Below are 16,283 nucleotides of genomic sequence, written 5' to 3'. Positions count from 1 at the left end.
ATCACTGTAAAACTCGTAACTGAAAAGTACACTTCTAGTGTTTAAAATTCCATGTGTAACAACAGCAAATTAGTGAGGGGTTTATCAGCGTAAATCATGAAACCAAGTCATGAACGGCAACTATTTCAAATAATGATTTTTTTTTTTTCCGAAATATTAAAGCTACGAGCGGTCGTAACTTTGGCTAATTGTGTTTCTGTGCAAAGAATGAACGCTACATTGTGGAAGCTCTACAATAATTACAGAATAACAGGCAATTAAGACAATAACTCCCATTATCTCAACCTTATTTCTCTACAGTTGCATAAATAACCTGTGTTAGCCACAGTAAAAAGGATGGTTTGCTCGTTTCAGTAATGAATCAAATATGCTATCATCTTGTGCTGCATAATGTATTTCTTAAGTGGCCAGGCAGTCATCCAAAATAGATGCCCAACTCTTCTAAGGCAGAGAAGGAAATAAATGCAGTAAGAGTCTACCTGGGTGACATCCATGCTGGAATCACAGCTGAGAGGCCGAACAGCAGTTAGGTCATTGGAGCCCAGCAGGGTTGATATAATTCCGTTCTGATCCACTTTTCTAATCATAGTGGCATCAACAAAATACATGAGTCCATACTTATCCACTGCAATTCCTGCAAATACAAAACCCAGGCATCAGTGCAGCAGCGAGGCTCCTGGCTTCAAGGCTGGCTTTGTCTTACTGACAAGTCTACAAGAAAGTGACATTTGTTCACTTCCCCCCTTCTTTCCTCCCTCCCAACCTGAGCACAGGTCCTGGAACCCTCCAAGTACCCACAGTTCTACCAAACGAATTGCACCGAGCAGGTTTATCCATCAGGGCTTTAAAGAAAACCAAAAAAATCCCCAAACATGCCAAAGAGCGAGCAGAATGCATCAGCTTATTTCTTAATTCAAACTCTGTATGATATATTACATAAACCCAGTGAAAAAACTATCTCCTAAATTTTGCTCTCAGAAATTTGAGGCACTGCTTTCTTCATCAGAAGGATCCAATGAGGATGAAGAATTTTTAGAAATATTTTAAAATTCCTTTAAAACTTTTTAAAAACTGGGAGGGCATTTCATTATTTCTGGGATGCTTTTTTTTATTCTTCGACCTGTTGCAGTAAAAATAAGGGAAGAACATCTGGTGTTTCCAGATGAAGGCACAGGGGTTGCCAGCCTAGAAAAAAAAAGGGAAGGTTCAATGCCTGTCACATTGGGAGTCCTTAGAGAGGAAAGGCACAGAATGAAAGGGTGCTCCCTCGGAGGAACAGACGGATGCTGCTGCCGGTTGGGAAGGAGGGCAGTCTTTTTCTCACTTGCCTTTCCTGCTTTGATTTGGTGCACTGCCTTGTCCATTTATTGGGCTGAAAATAAAATATTGATCTAAAAATTCTGGCTTCAAATGGTTGCAGCGCTCATCCCTATTGGGCAGTGAGAGAAGATACGGCTTCATCTTTTTAACTTCTACGGATTAACTGAAACCGCTTCCTACACAAAGAGACAGGACCTTCCATTTTTATTCACTTTTATGATCATCTAGTTATTTTAAACTACTGAAAAAAATCAGAGATGATTGAAACATCTGGCAGTACACCTGATTAATTCATCCTTACAATTAAGATGAAGCAACAGAGAGAAAAAGCCTTAAAAAGAAACACATCCCCAAATCTCTAGATCATCTTGAAAACTTTTTGTTGGAAATAAGAAACTGGAAAGGGCAAAAAAATCCTTTTATTTTTTTCTCTAACTCTGAAGAAAAAGGAGATACATCGAATAAAAACCTCAGAGAAAAGCCACATCAGGCAGTTTTTCTCCCCAAAGACTGTATCTCAAACAGTAATTTGTTTCCTGGTTTACATGCTTGCTTCTTGGAGTGAGCGGTACCCTGCTAATTTGTGTTCTGTTCTCCTTTTGCAGCACTCAGTGTTGGGGTAATAAAGTTTGCTTTAACTAAACAAAGCACGAGCACTTGCCAATCCACTGTAATTAAAGCCCAGAATAAAAATCACCGAGCAAGGAGTGATTTAATTGCCAGATAATTATTTCCACATCCAGCCCAGCCGCACGGAGTTGTTTTCTCCGGCTTCTTTTCCTACTTTACCTCGAGGGCTCATTAGGGTTGCGTCCACTGCCTTCCCTCCATCCCCACATCTGGCTTCATCAAATGGCAGGCACTGCTCTCCCGTCCCTGCCACCACTTCAGAGTTACCCGCGAGGTCTTTTGTGCCTGTGAGGGACTTGACTCTGTATATCCGTCGACTATTGGTGTCCGACACGTAGAGTGAGCCTGAAACAGGGTCCACGGCCAGATAGTATTTATGAGCGGGATTGTTGCTTTAGAGAGAAAGAAAGCATAGAACAGAAACAGCTGAGCAGTCTAGAAACTTCACAGGCTTTCAGAGCTTGGGTGCTCATCAGGCACAGAAAGATCTGGAAAGAAAGTCTGACACCTTCATACAGAGCTGAGGTCTGAGGGACCACCATCTGAGGACCTGACTTGATTAGGGCCTGGTCAGTGTTCAGAGGTGTTGTCATTTTAAATCTCACTCATCCTTCTACACTGAGCCTTGCACAGCAGAGCCCAGTAAGCCAGAGCTGCACAGCAGTCTTGATCTCTCCAGCCCTTTAGATCTGCTCCAGGTCAATTCTCTTCAGCTTATCTGTTTCCCCCCTCCCCGCTACCTTGTTTAACTTCCTTTGGAAGCAGAAGTCATAGGGGTAAAATCAAAGAATCAGCTTCTGAGTCACTTAGATTACGCCACAAGACTTGTGAGGTCTTGTATAAATAGGAGGCAGAGGCATAACAAATTTATTCCTAAAGCAAATTTGTTCTCATTCATTCTTATCAAGAATCTCATTTACGGCAGATGAAGTTGGTTATATAACTAAAACCAGAGACCCCAAGTGTCTGACTTTAACTCCAAACCTTCTGTTATTGGAAAACTGGTCCTCAGTTTGTGATTAGAATGGGCGCTCATATGGAAAGCTACTTCTCTTCTGAAATATATGTTTTTTGACAGCTTGTCACATTTTGGAACTACTTTAGCAAATCATCTGAAAATTGAGGAATGTCAATCTTTGCAATATATATATATATACATTCACACACAGAGAACTGCAGTGCAGAAATATTTTCAAAATCTTGCCTGGCTAGTTTAACTCAATTTAGTTGGATTTTAAGCGTGATGTGAATTTTCCAGCCTTTGGAGCCTATGGGTGAGCATAAATAAGGTCAATGGTGGTTTCAAAGCATAGAAGACAAATGGAAGACAGGAAGAAAAAAAATGAAGGTTACTTACCAGTAACCAGAGAGATTTGCCTCCAAATATCCACACTCCTAGTTTCATGTGGCAAAAGTGCCCATCTCCAAGAGTGAGGATACACAGAGGTAAGTTATGATGGACAAAAGCCATTTCTTGATCAGACTTGCTCAAACTCTAATAAGGCCACTTTCGGCAGATGGGTCATCAGCACACAAAGATAACTGTGGTCATGTGGTCACGACCAGATTTGGAGGAATGAGGAGGCCCCAAAATATCCCCTTCTACAGTTATTTTCCTCTATGCCAGTCTTTGACATGCCATGATTTTAGGTCAATGAGAGTTCGTTCTAGAACCACAGAAGGTAGGAAGGAGATGGGTTTGATAGCAATTCAGTAGGCAGAGGCAATACCATCTGCTGAAGTCTAGGAGTGTAGAAATTAAGAGATGAAGAAATACAGTAAACAAAAAATACTTGGCAGGTTTATTTCATGCATGGATCTCAAAGTACTTTAAAAAGATGGGTATTGCACCCATTTTACAGAGGAGGAAACTGAGGCACAGAGAGATTAAGTGGTGTAGACAAAGTTATGCAGGGAGACTAGTGACATGCTTGAGATTAGAGCACAATCTCATTATTCCCCAAGATCCTCTCCTTATCTTCAGCAGCAGACTGCACCTCTTCACTAGACCCTTATCACATTCCTCCAAAATAATGCTCAGCCTTTGCCACATAGAAAAAGCGTTCTTTCCACTTAGGAGATTCCTCCAGTCTCTCATGTATCTGAGCCATACAAACATCTGCACATTTGCCACTGTTTTGAAATTCTGCTCTCTTCTCCCACCACGCTGTCCCCTGGCACTGAAGAACAATCTCTGCCGTGACACTGGTGTTCCACACTTCATAAATACACCTAAACTTAGCTCAAGGCTGGTGCCTTTTGTGTGGCCCTTCTAAAACAAGGCACACCCCCCACACCTTGGCCAGAGGGAGGACCTGAGGCAGGCACAGACTGGAGCTGGGCACAGGCTGGAGCTGGGCACAGACACAAGGCAGGGCCCTTGCTGGTCTCAGCAGTGAGAGCTGCTCACACAGTGCCCAGAGGAGCTGAGCTGCTGCTGGACACAGAGCAGCAGCCACCCCACAGGAATGGAAGGGTCTCTCTTTTTGGACACGATTTTGCCAGCGTGTCTGCCCACCTGCCTCCCTTCTGCCCTCAGCTACCCCCAGGTATGACACACTGCTACCAGGATGGGATAAGGGATGAGTTAGAGTAAAGAACAAGGGCAGAACACGGGCTTATCTCCCTCTCTCCTGCAGTCCCTGCCTTTCTCCTTTGGAATCACCCTCCCTCAGGGCAGCTATGCCAGGGAGTCAGTCATGAGCTTTGGTTCCTGATCAGGGAGTGGCTCACTGGAGGTGCAGACCTCCTGCACACCCTTTCCCTCCTTCCTGAGCCCTGTAAGGGAACAGACAGTAGAAGATTTTCCATGCAGGTTTTTGAGGGACTTTGGCAGAAAACAACTGCTGGAAGGTGACATGCACTCACTGTGTCCCCAAATGATTGATGAGACTATGGCCTCAAACAGGGATGTGTTTTATAACTGAGCAGTCAATATGTCTCAAACTGGCACATGAGCAATTAAAGACCTCTGCCTCTCTTTTCCCCATGCCACTATAATCTTTAATTTGAATTATAGGAGGCCAAAGACTGTACCTTGTTTTAAAAGATTTTCCATGGCATTCAGCATTTCTCAGAGGCCTCTGCCAATAATGTCTCTGCCTCCAGCCCTCCTGAGTGAATACAGTGGTTACCAGAACCTGCAGCCTCACTCTGCTCTGAGAGGGAGCCTGTGCCTGGTAGCAAGTGCCAGCAGGACCAGCCTGTCCTCCCTGTTCTTCTCATAGGTGCATCAAATTCACAACAGTGCAACAACAGCTATTCTTCAAACCTAACCAAAAAGAGAAGCTGCCCAGAGCAAATCTCTAAGCACCTGAAAAAGGAACTAAGCTTCGTTGAAGCAAACGAGGAACCTCCAGCACCACCAAAAATCATTAGCAAATTGTGAATTAATTCATCCAGATAAGAATATTTAGTGCTGTTACACTTGCTATACCAAAATACACTGTTAAGGGGAAATAATACTATTTAGCCCAGACCATCTATTGCATCAACTTGTACTACATAAATGGAAAGTATGGTTTTAAAAGGGTGATGCACAGGACACCATGGAATAGTTTACAACAGCTCTTCTTGTTCTTGCCCTTGATTTTCTCCAGGATGAACTTCCTCCCTGTCCCACGTGTGGCATAGAAGGAGGTTTCCTAAGCTGCTGCCATCCAGAATACCTAGTGCTGAGGTGAGACGATGAAAAATTGCTTCTCCTAACGTCCAGAAAGGTTATGCCTCCCTCCTGAATCTTACAATGACTGCACCCAGTGGTTGCATACAGCCAGCCCCACAGGTTGACTAACTATTAAGTGTGTTTGACAAATGAAATATAAACTAAATTATGGCAAAGGACAGCAGGTTCAGAAAATCATTAATGACCGGAAAATGAGTTTTTGACCTATAGGCAGTCATTAGTGCTTTTGTGAACCTCTCTGGCATTTGTGAAAATGCTGTTGTAGTTTACCTTGACCATTTAGACCAATTATAGACAGCAGGGAGAGGTGTTTATCTAGAAGTTAGCTTGGGGTTCATTATCCTTGCATTCTACTAGAAATTTGTAATTACTGTCAGAACTTATTTGGTTGCTTTTTGACTGCATTTCATAATTGCTAATGCTTATCATATTCATAACACACAATTAGCACATAAAAATGTTTCTATATATGGTACATGAAGAACATAACATTACACAAGAAGCACAACACAAAAAGCAAACACAATGAAGCAAACAAACCATATCAAATTATATGGGAAAGAGCTCATGTCTTACCTATGTTTAAACTCTTTATTTCTTTATAGAAAGGGAACAGAAGAAAAAAGAACAAACAGTTAGCTGAAGAATAGATGGTAAAGCAAACATAGTATTTGTTTTATTTTACAAAAGGACACAGGAGAAGATTCTTATCTCTTTTCAGCACTAGCCTTGGCTTAGTTTACAGATGAAGAGAGACTGGGAGGGATAGAATTCCCTATAGGATACCCCTGCCCCCACCCCCACCCCTCACATACAGGAAACTTTCTGGACCATTGAAAAGAGTTTTCACTTGGAAATATGTGCAGCTTGTGGGCTGGGAGTGAGAGAAACTAGTAGTTTTCTGAATACAGAGCTGGGCAGGGAGAAGCACCAGGCTTAGGATGTTGTCTGGCAGCTGGAGGTAAATTCTTTAGTCCAAATAGTTTTCCAACAGGCTATTTCTAAACAAATTTCTACTATGCAGTTTGTTTTCCTCTCCTTCCAGTCACTAAAATAATTGCTTAAAGCAAGTTTGGATGCTCCTTGGTATCTGTTTAAGCCCATCAAAGCAAATGTCAGGGTGAAAAAAACCCCTTCTAAGTGAGCAGTAAGGTACTGTACAAAGGGGGATAAACAGCATTAACTGATCCACAGTTTACTGCCTGGACACAAAGCCAAGGGAGGAGTGTCCTCTGCTTCCCAGAAGAAAATTAATACATTCTCCACACCATAGTGTTTCACTATGTTGATGTAATTTCTATTTAGGAATATCCAGCTGAAGGAAACAAAGAGGTACATGACTCCTGAGCTGCAGCACTCGAGGCACAGCCCCCAGCTTGTAGTACCAGTGTTAAGTGGGACATGCAGCACTTGAGTCAAAATCCCTATTTGCCATTCCAATCAGGCACCTTCATAAAGGACAGTGTGAAGCAAATATGCACACTGGGATATTCTGACTTATAAAGTTACTCAAGATTTATATTGGTTTGTGTGAAACCAAAATTACATCAGTTGTGAAATCTAAATAAAGTGATGTATTTGGTTTGTAATACTTGTGCTACTGCAACATTATCTGATCTACTTGATATAAGCTGAAGACTGTTCTTGTTCATACTTAAATGGCTCAAATCTTCAGACTCTTACTTGGGTAACTCATGCAGATTTTAAGATGAGCAATGAATCACAATTACTGCTATAGATAATGTTTGCTGGAATGGATCTTAATTCCCTTTAGAGGAAGAGGGGGTAAAAGACATCATAATGTAATATAAAACCTGTAAATCCTGAAAATCTGTCAAGTCCTTTGCAGCTGTCCAACAGCACTCACAATACAGTAGCTTCACTGTTCCTTGCTAACAGTTCTAACAGAAGCTAAAGAAACTATGCCGTGGAAAACAGACTTTCATTAAGGAGAAAGTGGACAACAGCAGATTAAGAAGTCCATCTTCCATTTCTTTACCCATGTTCCTTCCCATTTTCCCTCTCACATGATGAAAACTGAAGTTCCCTCTCAATCTCTCTGGCACAGAAAGAAAGCAAAGTACTCAGACTGATACTGTTGTAAACTTTGAGGCAACATTTTCAAACTCCAGGTGTGCTACAAAAGCTTTGTCACTGGCTGATATTAGGAAGTGAGGTGCAGGCAGATTCCTTATATTGAATATCCTAACCTGAAAATGTTTTCTTCACCTATAAAGCTGTAGTCCTATTTACTAGAAAGCTAAATAGAACTGAAAAAATTAGAAAAAAAAAACCAATTAGCATATTCTATATAATGCAGAGTTTTAGTGCATATTGATATAAATATTTATAGCAGGTCACACGTCCATGCCAGCTACCTTCTGTGGCTTACACTGAGCTGCTAGCAGAAAGCACTGCATGAGCCATGACTTTAAAAAAAAAAATATAATGAGGCAGCCTGATGGTGTATGAGGTAGGTGTCAGAGAGTGATTTCAGAGTAGAATTGGCCTGAATCAGATCTCTTTTCTCTTATATAGAATCAGAATTCACAATAGTGACATCAACAGAATGACATGAATGAAAGAGAGGTGTAAAATAGAGCTAGGCCTCCTATTCCTTAACAGTTCAATCGTTTTGTGCTTTTTCCCACTAATTAAAAACTAAAAGTACAGTGGAAGCAGAGGAATTGGTGATTGGTTATATCATTAGGAAAAGACTAGTGACCTAAATTCACTCTATGTGCTTTTGCAGCTATATCCAATTTCCAGGAGCACTAATGCTACTGCCTCAGGGGGCTCCAGAAGGGTCAGCACACAGCCAGTGCACAGTATTTTTCTTTATTTTTCTGCAAATCTTCAATAGTGCTGTAAGTATAAGGTCCAGTTACATGAGTTAGGGTATGAAGCAATAGCTCTTGCCTCTCCTAGAAGAATGAAAAAAGGAGATGGAACAGAAATGGGTGAAGTGGTACACTCTACACTCATGCCTTCCCTATTAAGTGACCAAATCTTTAGCTTGGAAGGGGGCACGGGACAGTGGGACAGAGTTACAATCTCAAAAAGAGTTGTGATGATGCAAAATGGCTCTTTATGTCAACCTGAACTGCACTTGTCAACCTACAGGAACAGACAAGAATGGGAAAGTGGCTCTCAAAACCACAGATAGGAAAACCTTCTCTCTAACCTCATGAGACTGTTACACCTCTACTTATCACTGTGGCTCAGGACCTAAGGGCAGTCAGGTCCGTAGTTTTCAAACAAAACTAAAAGATATATAGCACCAAAGGGAGATTGTATCAATGATCACTAACGAGACAGAAGGGGATGGTTTGTATTTTTTGTACAAGTTAATTTGTACTCTTAATTTCTTCTCTGTAGTCACTGCTCTGATAAGCTACAGGCTTTTGAACTGTGCATTTCTGTGCCCCATTTCTCCACTGGAATTTAAATAGGTTGAAAGTGACAATGTTTTTCAAAATTATAAAAAGTAATGGTAAAGGCTGATTTGAGCACAGGCTCCAGAAGTGAAGCACTAAGGTTAACACCTTACCTCAGCTCCAATATGCTAGTAACGTTCCTGGAGGGGAAGATACGCCGGATATAGTTAAAATCTCCAACAAAGAGACTTCCATCAATACCCACTGCCAGTGCTACAGGGGCCAAAAGCTTATTTCCTTCTGCCAGACCATTGCAGCTTGGACAGGATATGCTTCTCCGGCGCCCATTCCCCATAATGCTGGTTATCACAGCTGGCTGCTGAGTTAGGAACTGATTTTCTCCGTTGCCTTTGTGCAATATACCTAATGACAAAGAGCAGAAGAAGTGGTTATTACCACCATTCATTGCAAGGGACTTCAGGCTGTTCTCTTTCCAGCAGCTGCTCTTAAGGACTGTACACTGAAAAGACTCCAGCATTTGGGTTTTCGGTCGAACAAGGAGAGCAAAAGGGCTTTGCAGTAGTGAAAATAAAGGTGTAATGAGATTTAGTGTTGAAAAGCACACACATACACACCCACAGACCCAAACCTACAACCAGAGTCCTTTGGTGTTCGTTATGAAAGAAAACACTGCCACACAGCTCTGGCCTGGTACTGTGGTTTAGACTATGATAATAACTGGGAAACAAAAAGGCAAACAGTGGTGAACACATGTTCCTTATTTGTGTGCCTGGATCCTCTCATTCCAGTCTCCTATATTATGTTTTGTCTGGAATTTTGTGCCAACCTTACTGTTCTCTTTCCGCCTCTCAGTCTTTCATACTTCTTTTTAATGGAAAATGAAAAATGAGAAATGGAGGCACCAGAGAAGATGATAAGACAGCAAATGAAAAGATAGGAGAAAGATGAAACTCCCAGAAGGGCTACTAAGGATCAGTGATAAAAGGCAACAGGGAAGCTAGTGGTACAGATCTTTATTAGGCTTCAAGGAAATACCTTCAAGATAGGATTTATTTTCAAAATATTTGTTAAAAGAGCAGACCCCTGCTCCAAGAAGAGAGTGGATTCTCTGACAGAGTGATCATTTTCAGTGTCATCAAAAACTGTGGACATCTGGCTGGAAAGTTTCAGCCTCATGTTGTTTGAGAAATGCAGCTGCATGATCCTGATGTAACTGGTGACAATAGTGTCATGCACTACCCAAATATCTGTTTCAACAGTGTTGGATCCCAGCACTGGAAGTGTGTTCAAATCTTGCCTGTTCTGAAGGCTACTTTAGATTTATTGAGCAAAAATATCCTTTGCTATTTGTTAATGCAGGGATCAGCAGGAAGGCTGTAAAAAACACTTCATAGGGATCAAATAAAATATGTGCTGAGCATTCAGCTCCCAAAGAGTAAAATATGGAGATCAGAAACATTCAGCTTAGGATATGGAAGGTCAAAGAGAAGTGAGGAAAATACAGACAGGTGACAAATGAGAAAGACAAATGAAACCCAGTATCTAGTCACAGACTCACACTTCTTGTAAGCCCCATCTCAGAGGGAAAAAAAGTCAAGCAAAAGGAACCAGGAACAGGTGTGGTTCATACAAAAAAAAAAAAAAGGAAGGAAGACAAAAAGATATTACAGTAGAATAAATGAACAACAGAATAGAAGACAGAAATTTGGATTCAGAAAGTCATGTTGTGCAGAACAGTCAAAAATTTGTTGCAAAACAGTTTCTGACAGCTGAAATGTTTTCCAGACCTTACTGAACTAAAGATGAAACAAAAAGAATAGAGAAACTGCATTTTTTGAAAGTGTAAATATAATGCAAGTAAAAAGTGTTTGCAGACAAAACTCCATACAGGACAGAAAACACATGGAATTAACTAACTCACCACTCTTGACATTAAGTACATGGTGTTTATCCAGGGACCATCCTCCTAAGTTTGAAGGATCTAGTTCAAATCCTTGCAGCAGTGCTGTCCTCTTCTCCCATAGAATGAGACTGGGGCAAGTCTCATATTCAAAACCCACAGACACTGAAATAAAAGAAAATCTAATATACTTCCTGAACAAACATTGAATTAAATGTCTAGAGCATATTCCCAATAATCAGCATTCCAGTTTCTCTCGAGAAGATGGAGTGATTATATTAATCCCTTTTATTCTACAATATTGTATTCAGATTTTGACTAGACACAAATTTGAAACTTCATTCACATGTACTCTGCAGGGATCTGATCACTTCTATCTTAATAGCTCACATTGGGAAGTGACTGGTTTGGTGGGAGGAGAGTGAGAAATACAATTTTTAAAATATAACAAAATTATTCTATCAGATAACAGGACAAGATTAAATTCTTTATTTGCCAGATGTTCATGGCATTTATTTAGTGTATTCATTTTACATACCATATACCAAACAGCAGTGAAAACTTTGTGTGCACTTAAACACAAGTGCACTGTAAGCATTACTCAGGAAAGCATTATCCCATGCAATAATGTAAGAAAGAAAAGCTATAGCAAAGAAGAATTTAGAAAACATAGAAAATAATTAACATTTTAAAAATAAGCTGTTGTTTCTACACTGGCACAGCTCTGATGCTCATCTTTAGCACTGTTGTATAAAAACTATTCTGATACTCAATGAAAACTGAAAAATATTATGATGATCACTCTTTTTCCCACCCACTAAAACCAAGCAAACTAAAAATAGCTACAGAACTACAAGACTGAACAGCATTAGAAGAACAGCATTTTCATTTCAAATGTGTTATACCACAAGAGACTACAATAATGGCATGTGTGAAAACCCAAGTGCACTGCAGACTGCCAGCCATGGGGATCATTTGTTAACAGAAAAAAACCAGAAACATAATGATGGATTAGATTTCACCTAAGTTCCTGTGTCCAGTTTTTCCTATTTCCTGGTCTAAACCTTCTAAGTCAGGTACCAATCAGGAAACAAAGGCATGTTGATGGAGTTTAGACACTCTGAATATGATCTTTAATGTGTAAAAGGACAGTAACACAAAGATAAACCGTGTCAGGGAGACAAGAACTGTTCAGTCTATACTTCCTCCTCGACAAGAAATCTCTGCAGTTTTCTTGCTTAGAATTACAGGTGTCACTTGGAACGTTTTGGAGCTTGTATGTGCTGACTTACCTACAGCATCTGACAACCCATACACCTTCTGCCCATATGCATCTGTTTTGTCCCAGATAAATGTATATGCCAAGTTGGGAGATGCCTGAAATGATTTTTGAAACAAATGCCCTTCAACTGCTACCATCAAATGAACTTTGATGAGATTCAGAGGCACAAGTGTCTGAGTCATGATGATCTTCAGCAAGGATTTGTATCCAGCAGTACGGGAACTCAGGTAGCTGAGCTTTATACTAGAGCCAGGGATCTCAATTTCTTCATGAAGAACCTGAACATGAAAAAGATCAAGCATTTCACATTAGTGATTTTTATTTATTTTTTTTTTTTAATATCACCTTGCATATTCTTATGAACTTATGACTTTCTGCTACTGGGAATGGCTACCCTAAAACCAGTGCAGTGACACAGCTCAGCTGACATTTCTGACAAATAATTATTGGGTAGACATTCTTTTTAAGTACAAGTATTTTTACTGCATGTTATATGCAAGGGAAACATGAGAAACACAGTCATAGGAACCCACAACTTCCACTAACAGTATAAAGACTAACTGAATACAGTGAAACAACAGTGTCAGGAGAGTTTTCCTTTGTCCTAAGTAACAAACAAGGAAACAGCCTGTGGTTAGCACCACATGCCAAGCCTTTGCAAAATTCTCTCGAACAACCTAAGCTGTCAACTGAAACACAGAGATATACTTGATATATTGTATCATAATGGGACAGTGCAAGGTAGTCAAAGATAAATGTGTCCGGGTGACACAAGCCTGGGATATCTCCTGCAGCCCTCACTAGAAAACCTGGTACCTGTCACAACAAATGCAGCTCTACAGAGGCATTTGCTGCAGCAATTGCAGGGATATAGTGACTCTGATTTCTGTATCCTTTTCACTCCCACTGTTCTTACCTGGGTTTCTGGCACGATGGGATTCCGGCTGGGAGCATCACTGAAGAAAGTTGAAAGTGGTGATGAAATGATGACTGGGTCAGGACGGACAAACCCACTCAGATCACAGCTGGGAATGGAGTTCTCCTCTGTCTTCATCACAAGTGTGTCCATGGCATAGAAGCTATTCCATGGCAGCCACACTGTTCTTTCCTGACTCATAAACGGGGCCCGCTCAAAGTGCAAGGTCAGGGAAGCTCCACCGTTTGCAACCAAGTCAAACCTAGAAAAATGTGGCCTTTAGAAGTGACAAGACTGAATAATTCCAGTAATAGCATTCCTGGCTAAAGACACAGAGGTATACCTATAGCCGTGGGTTAATGCCTGGTTTTGGCTGGGATGGGGTTAATTTTCTTCCTAAGAGCTGCCATAGTGCTGAGTTTTGGACTCAGGGTGACAATAATGTTGGTAACACAGGGGTGTTTTTGTTATTGCTGAGCAGTGCTCTCACAGAGTCAGGGACTTTCCTCCTCCTCACCCCACCCCACCAGAGGGCAGAATGTGGGTGCACAAGGAGTTGGGAGGGGACACAGCTGGGACAGCTGACCCCAAATGACCCAAGGGATATCCCAGGCCACATGGTGCCATGCTCAGTATATAAACTAGGGGAGAAGCTGCTCCAGATCTGGCTGGGCATTTCTTTCTCTTTTTGTTATTTTCCTTTTCATTACAATTTATTATAATATTTATTTTATTTCAGTTATTAAACTGTTTTTATCTCAACCCACGAGTTTTCTTACTTTTACCCTTCTGATTCTCTCCCCGTCCCACCAGAGGTGGGGAGAGGACCTTGATTATGTTTTAAATGTCATGCTCCAAATGATCAGTAATGGGATGTGAACCTCTGGCAACTAAACAGCTGAAAACCAGCCAAGACAAGCAATGATTGGAAGTCACCTGGACAAACCTCATTCTGATATAAAATCTGCATTAAATAATTTAAAAAATGCCCAACAGACAAACCACCACATTTATTATTACAAGCCACCATTATGTAGAATAAGCAGAGAAGCCAAGTTCATTCTGAGCTGGACAATGAATTATCCCTTTCCTGAAAGACCCTGTCCATCAAGCACAGAATGGGACAGGTGGCAGTAACAGAATAGTAATGAGAAGTGTTCTACAAATAAGAATTTCTGTCCCCAGGATAACTGATCTATCATTTTTCAGACATATTAGGTGTTTACTCCCAACCTCCTACACAATCACAGCAGTTATGTGGAGCTGCACAGACATTTGAAATCTGGCCTCAATGAGTAAAATGCTTCCAGGTTGTTCTGACAACAGAAGTAGGTATCAGTTGTTCCACGTAAATGCTGGCAACGTAACAAACTACTCAATGACTTCAACAATTTATTCAGATTTAAATATAGTTCAGCTCACCATTTACTGCAGTATTAAACCACTGAAATCAACATTATACTCTTATTATAACAGATTAATATTCTGGGAAATGTGGCACTTGAATACTCCCTATAGTTCAGTTGACTCATATTAATTATTTCAATTCAATTGTTTGTATGCATGATCAAGACAAAATGGCAAATGTTTACAATGCCTGTGTCAGATACACTGCTTTAGGTACCACAGCCAGTAAACCAGATAAACCATGACACAGTGACTTTTGTTTATCTGAATCTGTGTGCATTTCAAATAAGCTGATACAAGGGGGAAAAAACACTTTTTTGCACAGCAGGAAATTGTCTAAATATATTCAATTAGAATCTTTTGATTACATTCTACCCTGAAGAAACTCAAAAGAGAGTGGATCTTCAAAAGGAAAGAGAGGCAGAAGGGAACTTTTAACAAAATATACTATTCCATAATGATACTTTTCTTTTTCCTAGAAGTGTTAGCCTGCATTGCATTTTAAAATAAAATATTTCTGGTCTCAGCTGGATATTGCTGTAGTCCACAAATGTTTTCATAGATACAGAGCAATTTTCTGAAAGGAGCCTGCCTGCTAACACGTCATTACCAGAAGTCAGCCTGTTCGTATTTACATGCAGTTAGTATTCAAAATGCCACGTGAAAAATTACTTTTGTGTTTACTTAATAGCTCTTTGCCCTGGGAGGAAGGCAATGCCTGATACCACATGGTTGCATCAGATCACACCATCTGTTAATCAGCAAAGACACCACATATGAAAGAGGGACTCAGTGAAGCAGGGACACTCACGTGCCATCCTGACGAGTGATGGTGTAGCCGTACTTTGGATACTTGACAAACGACACGTTGACCCCAACTAGAGGAGTTCCATCTGTAGTCACCACTTGGCCTCTTATGAGAGACACAAGACTGAAAAAAGAAGGAGAATTAAAGGTATTAATTGCAAAAGGGAAGCTATGTTGTTTATAAACGGAGCAGTGGAACACTTGTGCCTCATTTACTCTAAATCCAATTTTCTCCAGAGATTTTTTGAATATCGAAGAACCACAATATTGCCCAGGTCCCTCTATACACCTAAATCAAGACACTGTTCATCTGTGCAGTGAGATGTGTATACAGAATGGGAGTTAGTGCTTTCCTTGGCTAACAAGGCTTTGCCTCATTGTCTAACGAGGTTTTGCAGAGTAGAAATCTCCCTCAGAGTCAGCCAGGCCAGAGCTGTGACCCTGTGGCCCCACTAAAGCTCAAAAGCCTCCCTGTGTACAATAATGTGCCTGTGGGTGCCTAATACACTTAAAAAATATGGTGCAATGCCATATCTTTTTTTTTTACACGACCAGTTCTCCACGTTAGGGTTCACATTCCCTTGTCTTAGGGAATGACTGGTGTTCCTGCGCCGCATTCGGTCCTGATTTGGAACCCTGGCTTTGCACTTTGCCAGCAGGAGGAAGGATTTGGTTTTAAGGCCAGCTTTATGCACAGGCAAAACAAAGAGTTTTCTCAGCCAGCAGGATAAGCAGCTTTGCTCAACCTAAGGGAGATGAAGATGAACTATTCCTCCAAGAGGCACAGTCAGTTTTTTCTCTTTGGAGAGTGCTTGTTAAGTGCGCAGCGGGCAGAGAGTGCTGCTGCTCCCAGCTGGAGAGGAGTCTCCAGCCCTGGCTCCTTTCCCTTCCTCCTTCCCTGTACCCTGAGAGAAGCAGATCGGTGGGGGTGGAAGCTG

General features: G+C 41.0%; 1 protein-coding gene across 15 annotated transcripts in view; it reads right to left on the bottom strand.

The window, feature by feature from the left end:
* TENM2 (teneurin transmembrane protein 2) overlaps positions 1–16,283 on the bottom strand; it is a 1,087,321-nt gene that overhangs the window by 22,588 nt on the left and 1,048,450 nt on the right. For 13 of the 15 annotated variants that reach the window (XM_039385212.1, XM_039385216.1, XM_039385217.1 and 10 more), the window contains 8 exons: positions 15,350–15,469; positions 13,132–13,393; positions 12,226–12,493; positions 10,955–11,098; positions 9,186–9,435; positions 6,212–6,232; positions 2,110–2,342; positions 480–634 (listed from right to left, as the gene is read on the bottom strand). In XM_039385212.1, the coding sequence (XP_039241146.1) occupies positions 480–634; positions 2,110–2,342; positions 6,212–6,232; positions 9,186–9,435; positions 10,955–11,098; positions 12,226–12,493; positions 13,132–13,393; positions 15,350–15,469 (1,453 nt within the window). The remainder of the gene's footprint in view (positions 1–479; positions 635–2,109; positions 2,343–6,211; positions 6,233–9,185; positions 9,436–10,954; positions 11,099–12,225; positions 12,494–13,131; positions 13,394–15,349; positions 15,470–16,283) is intronic. The other 2 variants (XM_039385215.1, XM_039385218.1) reach the window with 1 other exon arrangement.

The sequence above is a fragment of the Pipra filicauda genome, unplaced genomic scaffold (genome assembly GCF_003945595.2).
Source record: "Pipra filicauda isolate LSUMZ 115617 unplaced genomic scaffold, ASM394559v2 scaffold3_size10097308_pilon, whole genome shotgun sequence".
Lineage (NCBI taxonomy): Eukaryota > Metazoa > Chordata > Aves > Passeriformes > Pipridae > Pipra > Pipra filicauda.
The sequence above is the reverse complement of the archived record's forward strand: the minus strand, read 5'-3'. Positions and strand labels throughout refer to the sequence as shown.